The sequence below is a fragment of the Oreochromis aureus genome, linkage group 16 (genome assembly GCF_013358895.1).
Source record: "Oreochromis aureus strain Israel breed Guangdong linkage group 16, ZZ_aureus, whole genome shotgun sequence".
NCBI lineage: Eukaryota > Metazoa > Chordata > Actinopteri > Cichliformes > Cichlidae > Oreochromis > Oreochromis aureus.
In genome coordinates this window covers 7412590-7430506 of record NC_052957.1, presented here as the reverse complement: position 1 = coordinate 7430506, position 17917 = coordinate 7412590, and the positions used below count along the sequence as shown (strand labels likewise).

Genomic DNA, 17917 nt, shown 5'->3' with positions numbered 1-17917 from the left:
TAAGCTTTGTGCTGACATGCCTTTAACCATGCTTAATAACGTGACCAACGAGCTCTGGGATGTGTAGCTGGGAAAGCACTTAATATGTTAGAGCCAGAAAAAACTACAGTCTAAAGAAGATTCCTCTGTTAATTTTCAGTGTGACACAGAGTAGGGCAGAATAGCATGAAAAGAGGTAGTGGGTTCCAAAGAGGCTCGCAGCGAGCAGCACTTTTGGCAGGTTCAAGAAACATAAATAGCACAAGCTACTCTACATGACAATTGCCAACTGGTTTTGTAGATGGGTACCAGCTCATCCATCTGCTGAACTGAGCGACTACAGTTGAGATTGTGTATTTCTGGCCTGAGATTGTGTATTTCTGAACTGATGTTAAGCTCGATTTGTGAGTTGTGGTTTGCTGTGGCAGCTCGACATTTCTAAAAGTGAATTTATGTTTTGAAGCCATTGTGTTCTTTCTCGTAAGATGAATAAAAATTATCAACTAATAAATTCAGATTACTAATGAACAAAGAGCAACCCATGTGCTGTCAGTTCTTAAAGAGCTTTGAGGCGACTGTTGTTGAATCAAAGGTTAAGCGTCAAGTTCAATGTGCTTTGATGGATGTTTGGCTGCTTTTTAAACAGATATAAAAAATCCTTTTTACTGCTTAGGCTCTGCTGGATGCAGCAATAGATTTCAATACATCCTGCTTGAAATCAGCTCCATATGGAGCCATGATACCACTGTTTGTTCAGATGAAGCTGCATACTGAAAAGTTATTTAATGAAGCTTGGCCAGTGTCTGGAAAGCATCATGCTATGTATCTCATGCTTAAACCTGCACACTGCTGTTTTATAGCAAAAGAGCAAAACACAGCTCTTTTTGCTGGCAAGTCTATATTCCCACAAGCATTTTCTATGTGATATTATAGGATAGTGTATAAATTGCCCTCATTTGGGGCTCATTTCTCACCATATGTTCTCATTTTAAACTTTTCACATGTAATGTTATCCTTTAATTATTCATTTAATTTTTATTCCTTCCATTCTTCTCACTTACAGAGTGCTCAAGATCGGTACTTTGGAGTGGTACCATGAGAATGTCCGTGCCCGTTTCAAGCGCTTTGGCAGCGCCAAGGTGATGCGTTCCCTCTTCAGGAGGTTCGACGGAGAACGCAGCCGCTCTCAGAGTGACTTAGGAGGTGAGCAATCCACCTTCTGTCTGGTTTGTTACTTAGTTTGAAACCAAGCTTATGTCTGGAATGTCATAATCCTCGTTCTGCTGCTGAAAATGTGCATTTTTGCCAGTCAGCGTACTATCACGGTGGCCTTTCAGCAAAAAGATTAACACCCCACTGACTGATTAGTAACCGCTTAGTGGTTAGCAGTCAAACACTTGCTGCTCTGGGCAGTTGCCAAGTAGGGAATGTCTACATGAATATGTGCAAATAAAAGGTTACAAATGTGGTGTAATGTCAAGCTTCAGGTCAAGGTGGCTTTGAAGAGGCAATCTTAAGAAATTTCCATCCGTTCCACTCATTTCTTTACAAGCCCTGAGGAGAAGCTGCCGGTCAAAAGTTCAATCTGCCAGAGTCAGAGACCGCTGACTCGAAGTCATGGAAGTCTGCTTGAGCTTACCATGAGAAATCCCCACTAAATGAAAGGCTTCGCTGAGATTCAGCAGCTGCATACTGTACTGCGGCTGCTTGGAAAATATGCATCACTCCAGCTCGACTCGTAAAACGTCACCGTGATGATCGCCATCTCATCTGTGAACTGTGTTTGAGTTCAAGAATTGGAGTTGTAATGTATATTATTATATTTCACTGGACAACAAAATGCAAGCTCTTCACAGTGATGCACGCAGACTGAAAGCAATGGTGTGCCCGGGCCTCTGCAATCATCAGATCCTCTCCATCAAAGAAAACGCCAAATTAGAGAATATATTTTGAGACAATAGTGTTTATGGTGTTTGCAATGGCACCAATCTTGTGGTCCAAGACGCTTTATGTCACCCTTGTCCTTTAATTTGGCCCCCCTCTTTGTATGAGCGTCTTCGTTTTTCTGACACTAAGTCACCAGAAGAAAGTTTCTGCTCTCTTTCTCAGATATTAGCAGGCTGCCAGATCTGTCACAGGGATTTAATCTTCCATCTTTCCTGTTTTTCCTGCTTTCTGGCTCCTCACAGCTGTATCTCTCTTTAGTCGTCAGCTGACCAGGATGCTTATTCTAACTCTGCCCTGTGGGAGATTATTACTAGAGATACTAAGGTGGGGGAAAATGCTGTTTGTTTATTGTGTGCAGCTCAGGTTTAAAGTCTGATCCAGTGACGCTATTAGGCCTCATCAAAACCATTTTTCCCTCTCTTTTTGAACTTGCTCATGCTGCGTTGCGAAGCCACACCCACAGCATATAAAAAAGTGTTCCTTGAAGCATACTTTATGTCAGTTTCAAGCATTACTACTCACAGCAGATCTCCATGTGAGATCACAACATCAGGAGATGAGTGAATGTGATGAATTATATAGAAACAGCGAAGACTTCTGGTACTGTTTACGCTGAGTCACCCCTGAGGATTTTTGGGAAGGAATACAGAGCAAGTTGGTTGGCCGATGCAGCTCCCGTGGGCCTTGTGATCATTCACTCACATGTCTCCCATTCTGTGCCTGGAACTGAAGGATTCGGTCCTGCAGGGCTCGTCCAACCAGAAGCAGAGCAAAAATGGAGGGAGCAGGACAAAACGTTTGCCGTGTATTTATGTGGAATCTAGCACACAGTGTCCACAGATGCAAGCTGTAGCCATGAAATACAGTCATAAAAATGCATGTTAACAGATGCATTATGTTTAAAATGAACAGCAACTCATCATGTGACCACTTGGATTGAAATAAACATGCATTTCCACACACACACACATTCTTTTACTGTCTTTTTGCTGTATGCATTCTATGGTCCGCTGGGCCCCCACAGCTCGGAGGGTGTCATCCTGTCCTCACACTCTTTGCTGATACTTACAAAAGAGTCTTGTTCACATACAAAAGTCTGATTCAGTCCACTGGCTAACTCTCACTTTGGCTCTGCCGTTTAATGCTGCTACTGCTGCTTCTGATTATTGTTTTATGTGGAAAGTATAAGGACTACCTGCATTATCTCAATTTGCTGAGCTATTTATTGCAGTTAATAACCTAATGTCATTACGTTTAGATTTTCAATTAGGAGAACAATGTGATAGTAATTACAGGAATTGGATCAATTATATGAAACTATAATTGAATGCAAATTAATAAGCCATGTGTGCTCTGCTCTTCTGTTTTCCAGAGCCTCATGAGTATGACACACAGAGCATGCCTGAGGTCCACAGTAAGTATACTGAAAAGGTCAGATGTTGTCACAAGACAGAAATATGTTTGAATTTCCAAAATTTAAATATAACCAAAAGGTGCTTTCATTATTTTAGTATATTCTGCTTTGATTTGGTAGCGTATTTAAACTGTTCTTAGCTACAGCTGTGCTTTAAGCAGATCTATTAAACATTTGGGAATTCTCAGTATGATTGTTTTATTTTATACCAATAAAGTCGTGGTTTATTGTATTATTATTTTTTTTATCTATTTATATAATTATTCTTTCATTCATTTATTTCTTTATTTTTGGTGATTGTGCTCCTGAGCATCTTCTATCTTCACCAATAAGGCACCATCTTGGAATGTGCAATCCATCTCTCAGAGTGAAAACAGGATTTTTTTTGCATGACATTGAGAAATATCCCATTCCTTCACTTTGAGAAACACTTTTGTTGCTTTTACAGTTTGTTTTGGGTTGTTACCCACTTGCACCGTTAATCTCTGTCCAGTCAGTTTGGCAGCATTTGGCTGAGGCTATACCTCACAATTCATCCTGCTGCTTCTACCAGCAGCCACGAAATTGCTTGTCAGTCAATTATCAAATTGCACTACCTACAGAAACAAAGTTACAAATACCTGTAGACCTCACATTTGGTCAAAATGATGAATGACTCACCGGGCCTTCTGTAAACATGATCAGAAAGCTCATTTATTACTTCTATTCACTATTTTCAGAGATTTGTATGGGTTTGTATGAGTAATGGACTCATTCTGCGGTCAGGCAAAACGTTTCTGACATTAAGTTGACTGAATGTCAGATATAAAACTCGTTCAGTGAATCTGTTCAGTCAGTGCTTCCTGTGCATTACCTGTTTGCCTGGCTGTGTTTATTTAATTGTAATTGTACAACAGAAAGTTTTAAGGCAGGTTCTGTTTTGGTACCTGTTTTGTTTTCATTTTGATTCACCTTAACTGTTCTAAATAAATCTATGTTTCATCATTTTACCACTAACAAGAGTCAATTTGAGCCCACTTATTTTTCCCTACCGAGGTTAATCCAGCCCATTTGTAGTCTCTACATTCTGGATACGTATATTTTTTAATAACTGGTACCTTAACATTTAACAGGAACATCTGTGATGATAATTGTAAGCATAACGATACAGTAAATAAGAGAGGTTCATTTTCGTTCATTTACAACGATCCCTTTGGTGTTTTTGAATGCCTCACACATGTGGTGGGCACAGCGGTTTGGGAACAGACCTAAAGGTTCTGGTTAGTCTGGCACAGTCATCTGGCTCCCATTGCCACTGGCATATCAACAGTATAAGAGCTGAGCCAGGGAAGGTTTAGTCAGAAAGATTCAAGACCATAAAAAGTGTCACTTATGTTACGAGGTTACTGTAGTTGTATTTCCACAGTTTAGTGTGTGTAACAAGTTTTTTTTCTGCAAATAATTTCTGCAAAATGTAGCAAAAGCCCCAAAGTTAGTTCAGCAGTTAACAGTAAGAACTAAAAGACTAATCTAAAGATATGAATGTTCATCTTTTTCTGCTTTTATGCTCAGTGTAAAGCTTTTGTTGTTCCCAGCCTTTTCTTCCCTCTTTCTCATGCTGTATTCAAGAGGGAACTGTTACACACTGCAAAAATCCAGCTCCCTCATAAACACTCTCATAAAGAGGGACTGAAACACAGTCCACAGTGTTCCTGCTTTTGCTTTCTCTTGCTGTACTTTGTAAACAAGGTTCACACTGTAAGGTCAAAGGCCACTGGTTAACAATAACAGAGGTCTCTGTAGTCTGGAGTGACTCTGGTTTCAGTCACATGGTATCTTTGTAAATGCATGCACACTGGAAATCACAAAACCTTTTTTTGGTTATTCTAACACTGCCATGTGTTCCTTCTTTATCTATAGGTGCATATGAGGAGCACAGTATGGATGCAACAGACTCACAACAACACCAAAGGGTACGGCAGCTCATTTTTAATTTATTTTCACATTTTAAAAGAACTAGCAGTAGATGTCCCTCGATTTTAACAACTATCTGAAATAATTTTAAGGGCAGCCTTACTAAATGTTTGAACAATGTTGAGAGTTGGTTGGAAACTGAAAAGTGATGGAAATGAGGAAACGCCTTCTGAGGTCATAGTAAAGACATTTGTTTGAGTCTAAATTTGGTTAAAAGGTAGAAGGACACAGATTCCTCCTAAAACTAACAGATTTAAACTCAGAGCCTTCTTTCTGTGGGGCAGCAGCGCTAACTACTGCACCAACTTGCTGGCCTACCATGTTACATCAGTCATTTTTGACTGTCCAGCTCACAATGCAGCCACAATTTACATGTAGATTTTATACATTTATACATGTTGTTAACCTTTGTACAACTCAGGCAATGCTGGAGTCTGTTCCAGTTGTCACTGAGCAGGATGCACCCTGGACAGGTCAGCAGTCCATCACAGTGCTAACTCATAGAGAACAACAATCATTCCCATTTTGATAAGGAGAGATCATTTAGAAGAACTGAACATGATTTATTGAGATAGACAAATTGTTGTATTAGATGAGTAGACTCTGATGAGCCATCACAGCAGAACAGAATCCCAGCGGTCTTGACGCTGATTGTGAAGATGAAGACTGAGGCTTGGGTGCAGCTCTGAGGGACTCGGGTGAAGTAGAGATGAGGAGGAGGCGGGTTGAGCAAATGAGAGTCTGAAAAGAAGAATGACAGAGAGCACAGTGTTAAACCACGCAGAGTGGAGGCTGATTGGCTCAAAGAAGGCGGGCATGAAAAGGACTGGACTAGAGTAGTGATGTCAGTATTGAGATTGACAATGTGGGAAACTGGTAGTAATGTAATGGGCAGACTAGCAGCCAGGAAAGCAGGCAGATGGGTGATTATCTTACTGAACGTATGCAGAAGCTTCACTAATGTTCACACTTACAGTTAACGTGCACAGAGAGAACATACAAGCTTCTGGTGTTGCCTTTTTATTCTGTTAACACATTACATAAAAAGACAGCATGCAGCAGTGTTTCAGGTTGTAAAGTTTAAGTGAGTTTGCTGCCAACAGGATTGACTCCACTGATGTGCATCATAAAACAAAAAATGAATTTAATGTGTGCAGAGGGAAAATCATTTGCAGGTCTTTTGTTATTCGCTGATATGACATGTGAAGATCTGCAAGGATTTCCTAAAACAAGAGGCAATATCCTGTTTATTAATTACTGGACATTTAAGTAAGGAGTGTTCAAAGCTTATCTGCAAAGCAGACAACTTCACTGTGGCTTAATCTGCATTTTGCATCCACATGTTTGCTCTGTTTTTTTAATCAATGGAGTTTTTGCACAAGTGTGCACTGGTCAACACTGACTCTTACTGATGGCTGGTTCCTGATGAATAGCAGAGGTGCTTTCTTCACAGGTTATCTTAGTGATCTAGGCCAGCCCCTCGTGAAGGACTGGAGTGCCTGGACAGCTGCTGACGGCTTAGTTTAGGCACGGGCAGGCCAGCACTGACTGCAGAGTGCTGTGGGGAAATACCAAGCTGTCATATATAAAAGAGTCAGACCAGAGCTTAGCAAGCCTTTGGTTTAGAAAATAAGGGTGGGTGTGGGGGCACTGATTCCACTGGAATTCATCATAAAATGAAGATTACTATTGTTTATACCACAGTCTGTGTGCACTGTAGAAGCTAAGCTTTGTTTATTTTCAATCATTGCGCTGACTGTTGAGAAATGACAGGACTCCCAGGCTCTGCTGGGTCTCCGGATGCATTTTTTCCAACCCTTGCAGTTTTTTCTATATATGTTTATCTTAAAGAATCTTACTTTTGACTGCTGTTCACTGGATCCCTCGTTCAAGTTTCTTTTAGACACAGTGCCCTCTGCTGTTCCAAACAGATGAATGGATTGAACCTTCTGACATTCACTGTAAGGAAACCGGCTCACATTCTGCCTGCTCAGAGAAGCTACAGTTCAGTTTAGATAGTGTTTGGAGCTGGTAGAGACTCAGTGACCCTGACGCTATGTCAACACTGGAACATGGATATGCACCCTTAAATCAAATTTCCCTCTTCCTAGAAGATCCAAACAACCCAGGGTGTGCATCTCTCATTTCAGCATTACATTTAGCTCCTTTAAACTATTTACCCACATGCATGTATCTGTGAATCATGCACCGGTACCAAAAATAAATAAATACATTTAAAAAAGATATAAATGTAATAACATAAGTATTAATCATATTTATTTTACTGCAGACCTGAGCTTTTAAGAGTTATCTATATCCTATTAAAAACCTCCTAACATATTATAGCCATGTTGTTTTTAGCCAGGTATTAAACTAAATATAAATATGATGATATCATCTGAAAACAAATGGAGGTCCAACCCAGGATGAACTAGGTGTCCCTAATAAAGTGGCCTGTGTATTTGGACTATTTTTGGTTAAAACAAACAAAAACAAAAAAAATGTGAATTTAAGCCCCATAGGAAGCAATTACTGCTTAGTGTTTGGTCATCATGTGTAAGTAAAAGTCAATTTTTGTTTCTACAAGCGATTCAAATCTATTATAACAGGCTAATTAGCAGAAGAAGGTATATACTTATATTAGCTCTGCTACAGTGGCAGTACATTAAAGGGCAACAAGTCAATCACTTTCTGAGTGTATGGAGCAAACAGCCTTTTGTCATGGCAGAGGTTTATCCTTTATGCTCTCCTCTCTCCTCCCTGCTGGTGATGGTGTTTCCCCTTCATGTTCTCCAAAGATGAAAAAGGTCAAAAGGAGGTTAACTGTTGATCCCATTGATTTCAAACTGGACGTTGACTACCTCAGCCAATCAAGAGGACCATCAAATGAGGTACAGGCTAGACAACTAAACTAACCACAACTAGCATCCCTCCAAAGCAAACTAATCTGCATGTTGTAATCCATAACAAAGACCATCTGCCTCTGCTCTCTGTCTTTGCCAAACATTGTCTGGGTTGGCAAGACAGTACTGTATTAGCACTGTCATCATTCATTCTCGTATCTGGCCACAATAACCCTTTTTGTGTACATCCAAATGTTGTGTGTGCAGACATGGACACATCTTGTCCATTTATTAACTGAACACATTTTCTAATGCAGTGAACTGTTTCAGGTGGTTCTTTCCTGCTGTAAATGTATGCTGCTTGGAATGAATGTGAAGCAGCAGTAAATTTAGGCTTTTCCTACCTGAGCCTGAAAAGCAGCAGAAGTCAAAGGGAATAACCTGTGCGCATAACTCTCCACTCTTACCTCCAGGCCCCGGGTGATCCTGACATCATGGTCATGGATGTAGGCGGGAGGGAGTCGATGCTTGCTGAGGCAGATATGGCCACCGTGTTTCATCAGATCATGGATGAACAACATAAAGAGCTGGACCTCGAAATAACTCCACAACAAGGTAGAAATTAGATTCAAACAAACAAATGAAACTTTTTTTTAAAAAAATATTAAAATAATCGAGGAACTTATAAGTAACACAAGAACTTAATTATTGATATATATATTATATATTTATATATAATTGCTTTATTTGCAATTGTAACTGGAATTGTTGAATTTAGTAATTAAGTAATTATAAGGTGCTAAACTGTTGTTTGTTACTTTGTAATGAATAACTGATCAAAGAAAAATAACTATAATACTTATAATACTTAGCATTGTAGTTATTTTACTACTGGTACAATGACACCTGTCACAAAGAGGTTGCTTTGCACAGATGACCTGGTGTACTCAGATAGCCGGACAATCCCATCCCGCTCCATCTCCCGGCTCAGCTACTCCTCATGTGGCAGCGGCAGCATCGGAGGCCCTCGATGCAGCAGCAGCATCTACCTGCCTGGCCTTGAGGACTCAGAAGAAGAAGAAGAGGATGAGCACTGCCAACCGTACCCGTTCTACCAGTCGCATTCAGGCCTCTTCCGCCAAACATCTCAGGACAGCCTGAGCTCAGCCAACCATCCACCACAGGTTTTTCATATGTCTCATATTAACATCACACCAAATGGTCATTACATTACACTTATTTAAGACACTCATAAATCGTCTTTCACGTCTGGTTTCTGTGAGTGGAGGAAAGTTGCTGGCTTTTGTTATACATTTTGCCTGCATTCCAAACCAATGAACACAGCCAGACATTAAAACGTAAAGCTGTGAGATTCCGCTTTATTAACGATCCGTGTGGTTTTAATGATGATCATAAAAGTTTAATGCCCGTGTTTTGTTTTTTTTCTTGGATAATCTTAATTCTTGTGTTCTGTTCACTTTGTTTGTTGGTAGGGGAAATTGGAAAAGGGTAGACCTGGTGAATCATTATAAGGAAAGCAGAAAAAATCAGCTGAAACATTAAAATCACATGGTTCAAATCTGTGATCACTGAGACATGGTGTTGGATTGATTAAAGCAGCTCAGAATAACTTTCAGTAAATTGTTGTTATTAATTCCACTCAGGATTATGAATTGAACTGCAGTCATAATCTTTGGAATCATTGTCCTGTAGCTGTCAGATAGATGGTCTCACATCATTCAATGACAGCAAAGTGCCCGACTCCAGTGATTGCAAAACAAGCCCAATACAGCCCTACAGAACTGCACTGACTGTGTCTACGAGATGTTTGTGCTGATATACTGTGCTTGGTTTTCCCCAAACATTGTGCTCTTTATTTATGGCCAAATATCTCCTCTTTGGTCTCATCTGTCCAAACGACATCACCCAGAAGTGTCGTGGTTTGTTTAGATGCTGATTTGCAAACCTAAGCCGTACTGCCATGTTCAGAAGAGGCTATCTCCTGGCGACCCTTCCAAAAAAGCCATACTTGTTCTGTCTTTTTCTAATTGTACTGTCATGAACTTTAACATTTAACATGTCACATGAGGCCTGTAGAGTCCGAGATGTAGCGCTTTGGTTTTCTGCAGTTTCTCTCAGCATTGCACAGACTGACCTTGGGATAAATTAGTTGGGACATCAACTCCTGAAAAGACTGTTCTCAATATTTTCTAACTGTGAATAATTTTTCTCCCTGTAGAATGATGTCCCTCATATTGTTCAGAATGATCATATTTTGCAGTTTATCAGAGGTTGTATTCATCTAATTTTAAAACCTGCATTGGTCAAATGGGACAACAAACTGTAGTGTTAACATGATAAACTTCATCTTGTTTTGAATGGGTTGCATGGGTTCAAAGTTGATACCAAACTCAGCATGTGATCTGATCTGGTACATAAATTAATTGCAGTGTTGCTTCAGAGGCACAGTTTAGAAAGAACACAAATAACAAGCTGATATTTTAAACCTTTCAAGCAGTGCATGCTGGAAGTCGGACACAAGTTCTTCAGTCTGACTTGCTGAGTGATGTCGTGGAGACAGCTGCTAGATCAGAGGGAGGTTACATACATTACATCAGTGTCTATTTATGTGTCAGTATTAAACACAGTCCCTGGAAAGGATTGCAGCAGTAACCATGGCCGTTCTGTTCTTATGAAGCAGATAGAAAACAGACTTTGTTTACCATTAGTCTGAGGAGGCTGCTTTGCTGACCGCTGTCACTAATCAATAAGTCTAGATTTATCCTTGTGAATCTCACAGTTTTCAGTTCATCTGTCTTTGAGTTGATTCAAACACAGTCTGGAGTTTATATGGAGGTATAACTCGAGCCATAAAAGGATTCTTTGCAGTTTTTAAAGATAAGGAATATAAAAACAAAGAAAGTAATTAAACTCTGTGATGGAGAGTAGCCATGACAACAGAAGGAATTATCCAGCCTACCTGTCTCCCTGCGCTGATTTATACCTTTGATAAGTTGTGTCATGGTAAATTTGTCTCACAGCTGGGCAGCACACTGGAGAGACATGCAAACAGGATACAGGGGAAAACATACAGCCCAGACATGTCTCTGTCAGACATCAAAACTAGACGTGACATTTCTCATCCGACGACAGTCACTCATCTTGCATACAGGTGCTGCTGTCTGTTGGCTTGGTGTTGATTTGGAGGCCAACAATAGAACCGAGTGACGTCAGCAATTTGATTATTTGTGGGACATCAAGATAAGTCAGCAAGCACAGACTGTATAAGCCCGGGGCACATGTGAGGTAAAAACTTTGTGCAAAATTACGGTATGTTTAATATACAGAAGAGGGAAAAATTAAAGGAATAGCCTGAATGAAAGAGCAGAGAAGCATAACACATGTGGATGCTTCCAAACAAGGCACAAAAGCTCACTGATGAAAATCATATGAATCATCTCTGTGACCTCCAGTCACCAGATCCGAACCCAGCTGTATGAGATTATGGATAGCAACACCACGTCAATCAAGCCAACCAAACAGTTTTATGGTAAAACCTAGTCATTTCACAGACCCTGAAAACTTAGTCTCAGATTTATTTATAAATTCAACAAATGATCAAGCAACAGTCAAAAATATGCAACATATATTATGGGATCTGACTCAAAGTCTTGAATATAAGTCTTGAATATATGCAGTTATTATGTGCTGGTAAACTTTTAAACAAGTTACGTTATATACAGGGGTGCACATAAGTGGTCCGCAGGTGCGCATTCGCTGTCAAAATAAGAGACGCGCACCAGATAAGAAGTTGCAACGCGCATTTGCGTACATAAGATTTTCTGGAGGAGGACAGACATTTATTTAGAACTCTTAAACATGTCGAAGAAGCAAGCTCCTTTAAGCAATTACTTTGGTGTTCCTCCACCTCCAAAGAAATGTCAGAAGGAGTCCGAACCGCAAAAGAAGTGGAAAAGTGGTTGCAGGAGGTGAGCTGGCTTCAAACAAATGATGAACGCACAGAGATGTGGAGAAGAATATGCCGTGAAAATCCCACTCTAGCGGACAAAAACAGTGCCTTTTATATGTACGCAAATGCGCATTGCAGCTTCTTATCTGGTGCGTGTCTTTTATTTTGACGGCAAATGCGCACCTGCAGACCACTTATGTGCACCCCTGGTTATATAATTCTTCAAAACAACTACAAAATAGGTGAATGGTGCTCAGTGGCAAGACAGGCTTCTTAAAGAACTTTGCTAACATTTTTATATCAATTTTTCTACATCAGTCTAGCCAAAGAGACAACAGGCAATAAGTTATAGTCTACCTAGAGGAGGTGCACAGATGTCATTGCATAATTAGTTTTGAAAGAATTCCAAGGATGGGAGTGCCACAGGTGGTGTCCTGTTAGGAAACTCCCAACATCCTGCAAGAAATAAAAACACAGAGATAAATCTAAAAGCTAGTGTAAATACATACCTGCTCAGTGAAAACAAAGCAGTTAATGGAACTGAGAGTTCACATAATCTTATCCATTATCAATGTATGGGAGTGTCTGAACTTTACATTCAAATATTTGCACAGCTGCAATAATTACAATTGGACTTCCCTCTTGCACGGTCTGCAGGCATCCTGTCAGCTTCTAAATGACAGTCACCCTATCTTTATATGTTTACATGGTTTTAAATGAGTACATTTATAGATTTAATAAAGACATTAAACACAACTGGTCAACAGTGCTCACTACTGAGTCACAGGCTTACTCAGGCTTATTCCGTGTAAAAATGCCTCCAGAACTAAAAAGAGGAGCCAGTACAGCTCTGCCAAAGGACTCCTCCTTTGGCTACATTGATCTGTTGACTTTCCTCTTGACTTTATGGTCTCAGTCATTAGTTTCAAGGGTTTTTTATAACAGACTATAATGTCTATATGGATTTGCTTTACAACATCACATATTATATACCTGCAGCTTTGTCAGGTTTCTCATATAGAGCCACACCTCACTCATCACATATGGTTTCAACAAAAGAACAAACAACATAGCAAAATGTAACACTTAGAGTGGCTACTTGCATCTTTTATTTACAGTCTATGGTGACAGAGTAATGACATCTCACGCTTATGCACTGATGAAAAGAATGAACAATTATAGAAAAGAAACACCTAGATTTTCAAGTCTTTTTTAAAATTTCATTTACTGTCCTTCTTTTTCTGTCTTTAACTTCAATCCCCCCGACCACCTGAGATCCATAATGCACCACACCAGTTAAATCATTATGTTTAGGGTGTTTGCCTAAGTTTAATATTAGTGTCAAGAGTTTGGGGGTTTTTTTAGGAGGTTGGATTTGGATGAACTGTGAGAGGAATTTTTCTTGTGGCAAGACATCAAAGGTGCATCAGATGACTGTCTGCTTGACTTCCTGACCTAAATATGATTCTTCATGTACCAAGGAGTGATCCCGTGTAGGGAAAATATTATTATCCAAGGGAACATTTAGTCTTCAATTTTGTACATGAAAAGCATTTTGTGCAGAGTAATGTGAATTTGGTTAAGTACTTTTAGTTTAAATATATTTTTCTGGTTTGTTTCATCCAAGTAAATTTAGACATTGATGAAATATGGTGAAATCAGATTTGGGGACGAGTTGATTTCCCTGACAGCTCACTCTGATGAGAACATGTGAAACTGTAGCTTAACTATCTGCATATTTGATGCCAGTGTGTTTTGATTGGTTCAGTATGAGTAAGAGTGGTTTAAGACATGCATTGGCTTTCATAGTTTAGAGATGTGAGCAGTACCATTTAAACCATTAACTGTCCAGTACTTCATGTTTTGAAAACTATACATTTTTTTGTAATGTTCCTTAAGTTTTGTGCTGTTTTGTGTTTTGTTTGTTTTATAAATTAATATTTCTTAATTCTGATTTATATGTACTTTCATTTATTTCTTCCTTTCTTTCTTAGATCACTGACATTAACAGACGGATGTCAGCCATTGAGACTCTTCTGAACCGCTTAGAGCAGAAAGTCACCTCAACATATGACCAGGTAAATCTATCAGATGTCAGATGAAGCTAAAAAGACTGAAAGAACCTGTTTACATGTATAAAGCCATGGTTAGAGACACTGTGCAGTATTTTAGCATAGCAATGTACAGACCACCGGATTTTCAAATCACTTAAAGCCTTAATTTACATGAAAATAGTTAAGACAAATTAAGTCTATTTTATTTTATTTTTATTAATAATTTTCTATTTTGAATTTGATGCCATCCCAGTACCAGCTAAAAGTGCACACCAACGTCACTTTTATTATGTCACAGTGTGTCAGGGTCGTGGTTATACTTGTTATACTGCTCTCAAGTGGCCAAAACAATCAGTGCAACTTTAAGACAAACACACTTGATGTACCTGCATGAAAACTTGATTTTATGAAGGTATTTTCTTTCAAATAAAGAAAACTAACTCATTGTTCGTGCATTATGCTAAAGAAGGGAGACACACACTTACTCATATTTCATCATCCTCTAATCAAATGTGTGATCTCAGTGGGTTCAGTGTCTGTCTTTAATTGGGCTGTGAGCTCTCAAACCCACACCAGTATCATCACAGACTGAGCCAAGCCACAAAAACAGCAAACTAGAAACAAATGTAGAACTTAGACTCAGTCACTAATTAGTGGCTATTCAACTTCAAGTGAGAGCAGCAGTTGATTGACTCATGCTTTTCCTCTCTCTCTTGTGGCAAAGCACAGCTTAAATCAATTTGCATATAGCTTATGTTCTGACTGTTCTGTCTGCACGTGATAAGTCTGCATTAATGTCCATGTGATCAGTGAAGGAAAAACAGAGTTCTTGTGCTTTCAGACATCCATGTTCCAGTTCTTGTTTAGAATAGAATAGAATAGAATAGAATAGAATAGAATAGAATAGAATAGAATAGAATAGAATGCCTTTATTGTCATTATACAGCTGTACAATGAGATACAGAGCATCTCCTACTCAGTGTAAACATGTTTGGGGGGGGTACAGTTCTGCAGCACTATATACATATGGACAGTATTAACATAGGGAAGAAGATGTATATATATATAAAATGTACAATTTACAAACCGTAAACAATATGTAATAAATAGTGTTATGTATGTACAGTTGAGTTATTGCACATGGAATTGGTATAAATAGTGTTTATGTATATACAGTTATTGCACATAGAATTGGTATAAATAGTGGTGGTCCATAGAGGAAGTGGGAAGTGGGGGGCTGTGTTATCGGTGCATGTGTGAGTTCAGGGTGGTTATCGCTTTGGGGAAGAAACTGTTTTTGAGTCTGTGGGTTTTAGTGTTGATGCACCTGTAGCGCTTCCCTGAGGGAAGCAGGCTGAACATGTTGAAGCCAGGGTGGGAGCTGTCCTTGATGATGTTTGCTGCTCTGCTGAGGCAGCGGGAGGGAATAAATGTCCATCAGGGAGGGAGAGGGCAGCCGATGATCTTTTGTGCTGTCTTGACCACACTCTGAAGCCTCACTCTATCTGCCTTGGTGCAGCTGCCGTACCATACCGTGATGCAGTAGGTTAGCAGGCTCTCAATGGACGAGCGGTAGAAGGTCAGCAGCAGGTTGGAGTTCAGCTTGTACTTCCTGAGGAAGTTTAGGATCATTACCGAGTGGTCAGAACACAGCTGGACAAATGAATGTTTCTATTGTAATCGGTACACTAAGCTCTGCCCACTTTCTGTTGTATTTGTTTAATTCAAACGATAACCCTATATACCTGTTCTGAACATGTTAGGTTAGAGGTTAGGACTTATAGACCCTAGTTTAAGTCTAGCTAGGGATCCTGTTACATCTTCACAGTCACACATTGATTAGAAATTACTCTTGTCTTTCATGCAAACTGAAAACAAGTTGTTATGGAGAATCTCCTAAAGCAAGAACATCAGTTGAGATGATAGCAGTTTATCTTATCGACTTTCTAATTTGTAGTGAGATTAAAACAAATTTGTTTCTGTGAAGGGGCCAAGCTGGCCATCGCTCACTGCAGCACAGAGACTCTGCTCTCGGTGATGGTACTGGAGAAAAGTTTGGTTGCACTTTACAAGGCCTAAATGCTGACAATGCTCAATGCCACACATGCGACAAGGTTTTTGCACATGTGGAAAAAATTTCGAGCATCCTGTGCCACTCCCCATCACTGTTGTGGTATGTCTGTATGAAGCAGTGAAGCAAAGTAATGTAAAACTATGTCTAAATGAAGTGATGAAGCCATCAAAGGGGTTTACATTTTACCTTTTCATGAGCAAAAAAATGCTAGTGTGCTATTATACATTAGGCACCAATCAGATCAGATTAAAGCAGTGCTCTCGTGTTTGCAATGTGAATCATTTGTCAAAATAATATTTGTAACTGAATAATAGATAGAAGATGGTTGATTGGAAGTGAGGGGAAATCCTGCAAAGTTCCCCTCAAATCCAACGAGTATGTTCGGTTATAATTACATGGACTGTATCTGAGGCCACCAAAGTACACTGCAGTCTGTTTGTATTTGGCCTGGAAAAGAAAACTGGAGTATGAAAACAGAAAAACATAATCAGTGATGGAGCATTTGTGTATTATACATCATGCATTCACTCAAGCAGTACATTTTAAATCAGTATAACAAGTCCCATTAGGTTGATGATCCAGTCATTCAAGATGCAAAGTAAAAACATTGACAGTATGCTGTGTAGATTTGTCTCAGTCACATTGTCTGTGCTTTGTTCCCAAACAGACTTCTCCGACTCCCAGCAGCACCTCTCCTCTTCCTCAGTGGAACGAAGTGGACCTGGAAGAGCAGCAGCTAAGACAGAGGCTGCACGAGATGACAGACAACATCAGTGACCATAGCCTGACCTCTGATGATGAGGACGAGCCCGAGAGGCCACATTCCTCCCAAGAAATCCTAGCATGGAGGAGCCCACAGGCGGATCCTAGGCCTTCCAAACTACCTATCAGACCAACATCCAGAGCCAGCATCGTGGTCTCCAGGCTCGAGGAGGAGCAGCCTCAGCAGACAGAATCTCTGAAGGTACAAATTCTGTGGCATTTTTATAAGAAATCAGTTTTTTTATGTACATACAAGCATTCATTAACAGTTTGTTTACCGACAAAAAGAGACAAATGCCGTGAGCATCTGGCTTGCTGCACTTACTAAAAACAGCATGGCTCGTGAAATTCCAGCCGACCTCTGCTGGAAATCGGTTCAAGCGCACACTGGATTCATAAATCAAGTCACTCAGGCCTTGGGTTTATTTTTCGTCTGCAACCATCACTCCCAGATCTTTGGAAAAAGAAAATGGATTAAATTAATAACTTCTGCTTAGATGCCGTGCTAGGTTTCCTCAACTGTTTTCACTGGCAGTTCCTTCCATTTAAGCTGCAGCGCACTGATGAGTCATGATGTTTTCACATCACTTCACTACAAGTTTGTTTAGCCAGCATTGCCTCAATTAATTTAATGTATTTAAAGTATCAGGTAACACTGGCTTTTAGTATCAGGAAAATGGACGGGGGACCAAACTTATTGAGCCGGTATCGTCTTTCACAATCTAAATGTCTTGTTTCCAGGGTGACTGGAGGGGGTCAAAGGTCACCTGTTCTCTGCTTGGCGCACAGTCTTTGTTTTCTTCCTTGTGATCAAGATTTTTTTGCTTCATGAACTTCATGAATAAGTAAAGAATGGCTTACCACCCTTAAGTATGAAGTCAGAAGGTTGATGAGGTTAATTTTTCTTGCTTTTTTAGCTAT

General features: G+C 39.8%; 1 protein-coding gene across 1 annotated transcript in view; it reads left to right on the top strand.

Moving 5' to 3' along the window:
• The window catches only part of mlphb (melanophilin b), a 42574-nt gene that overhangs the window by 17007 nt on the left and 7650 nt on the right, over positions 1 to 17917 (top strand). The window contains exons 4-11 of the mRNA XM_039599569.1: positions 1043 to 1182; positions 3299 to 3340; positions 5240 to 5292; positions 8092 to 8184; positions 8610 to 8751; positions 9070 to 9320; positions 14101 to 14184; positions 16902 to 17198. Of these exons, the coding sequence (XP_039455503.1) occupies positions 1043 to 1182; positions 3299 to 3340; positions 5240 to 5292; positions 8092 to 8184; positions 8610 to 8751; positions 9070 to 9320; positions 14101 to 14184; positions 16902 to 17198 (1102 nt within the window). The remainder of the gene's footprint in view (positions 1 to 1042; positions 1183 to 3298; positions 3341 to 5239; positions 5293 to 8091; positions 8185 to 8609; positions 8752 to 9069; positions 9321 to 14100; positions 14185 to 16901; positions 17199 to 17917) is intronic.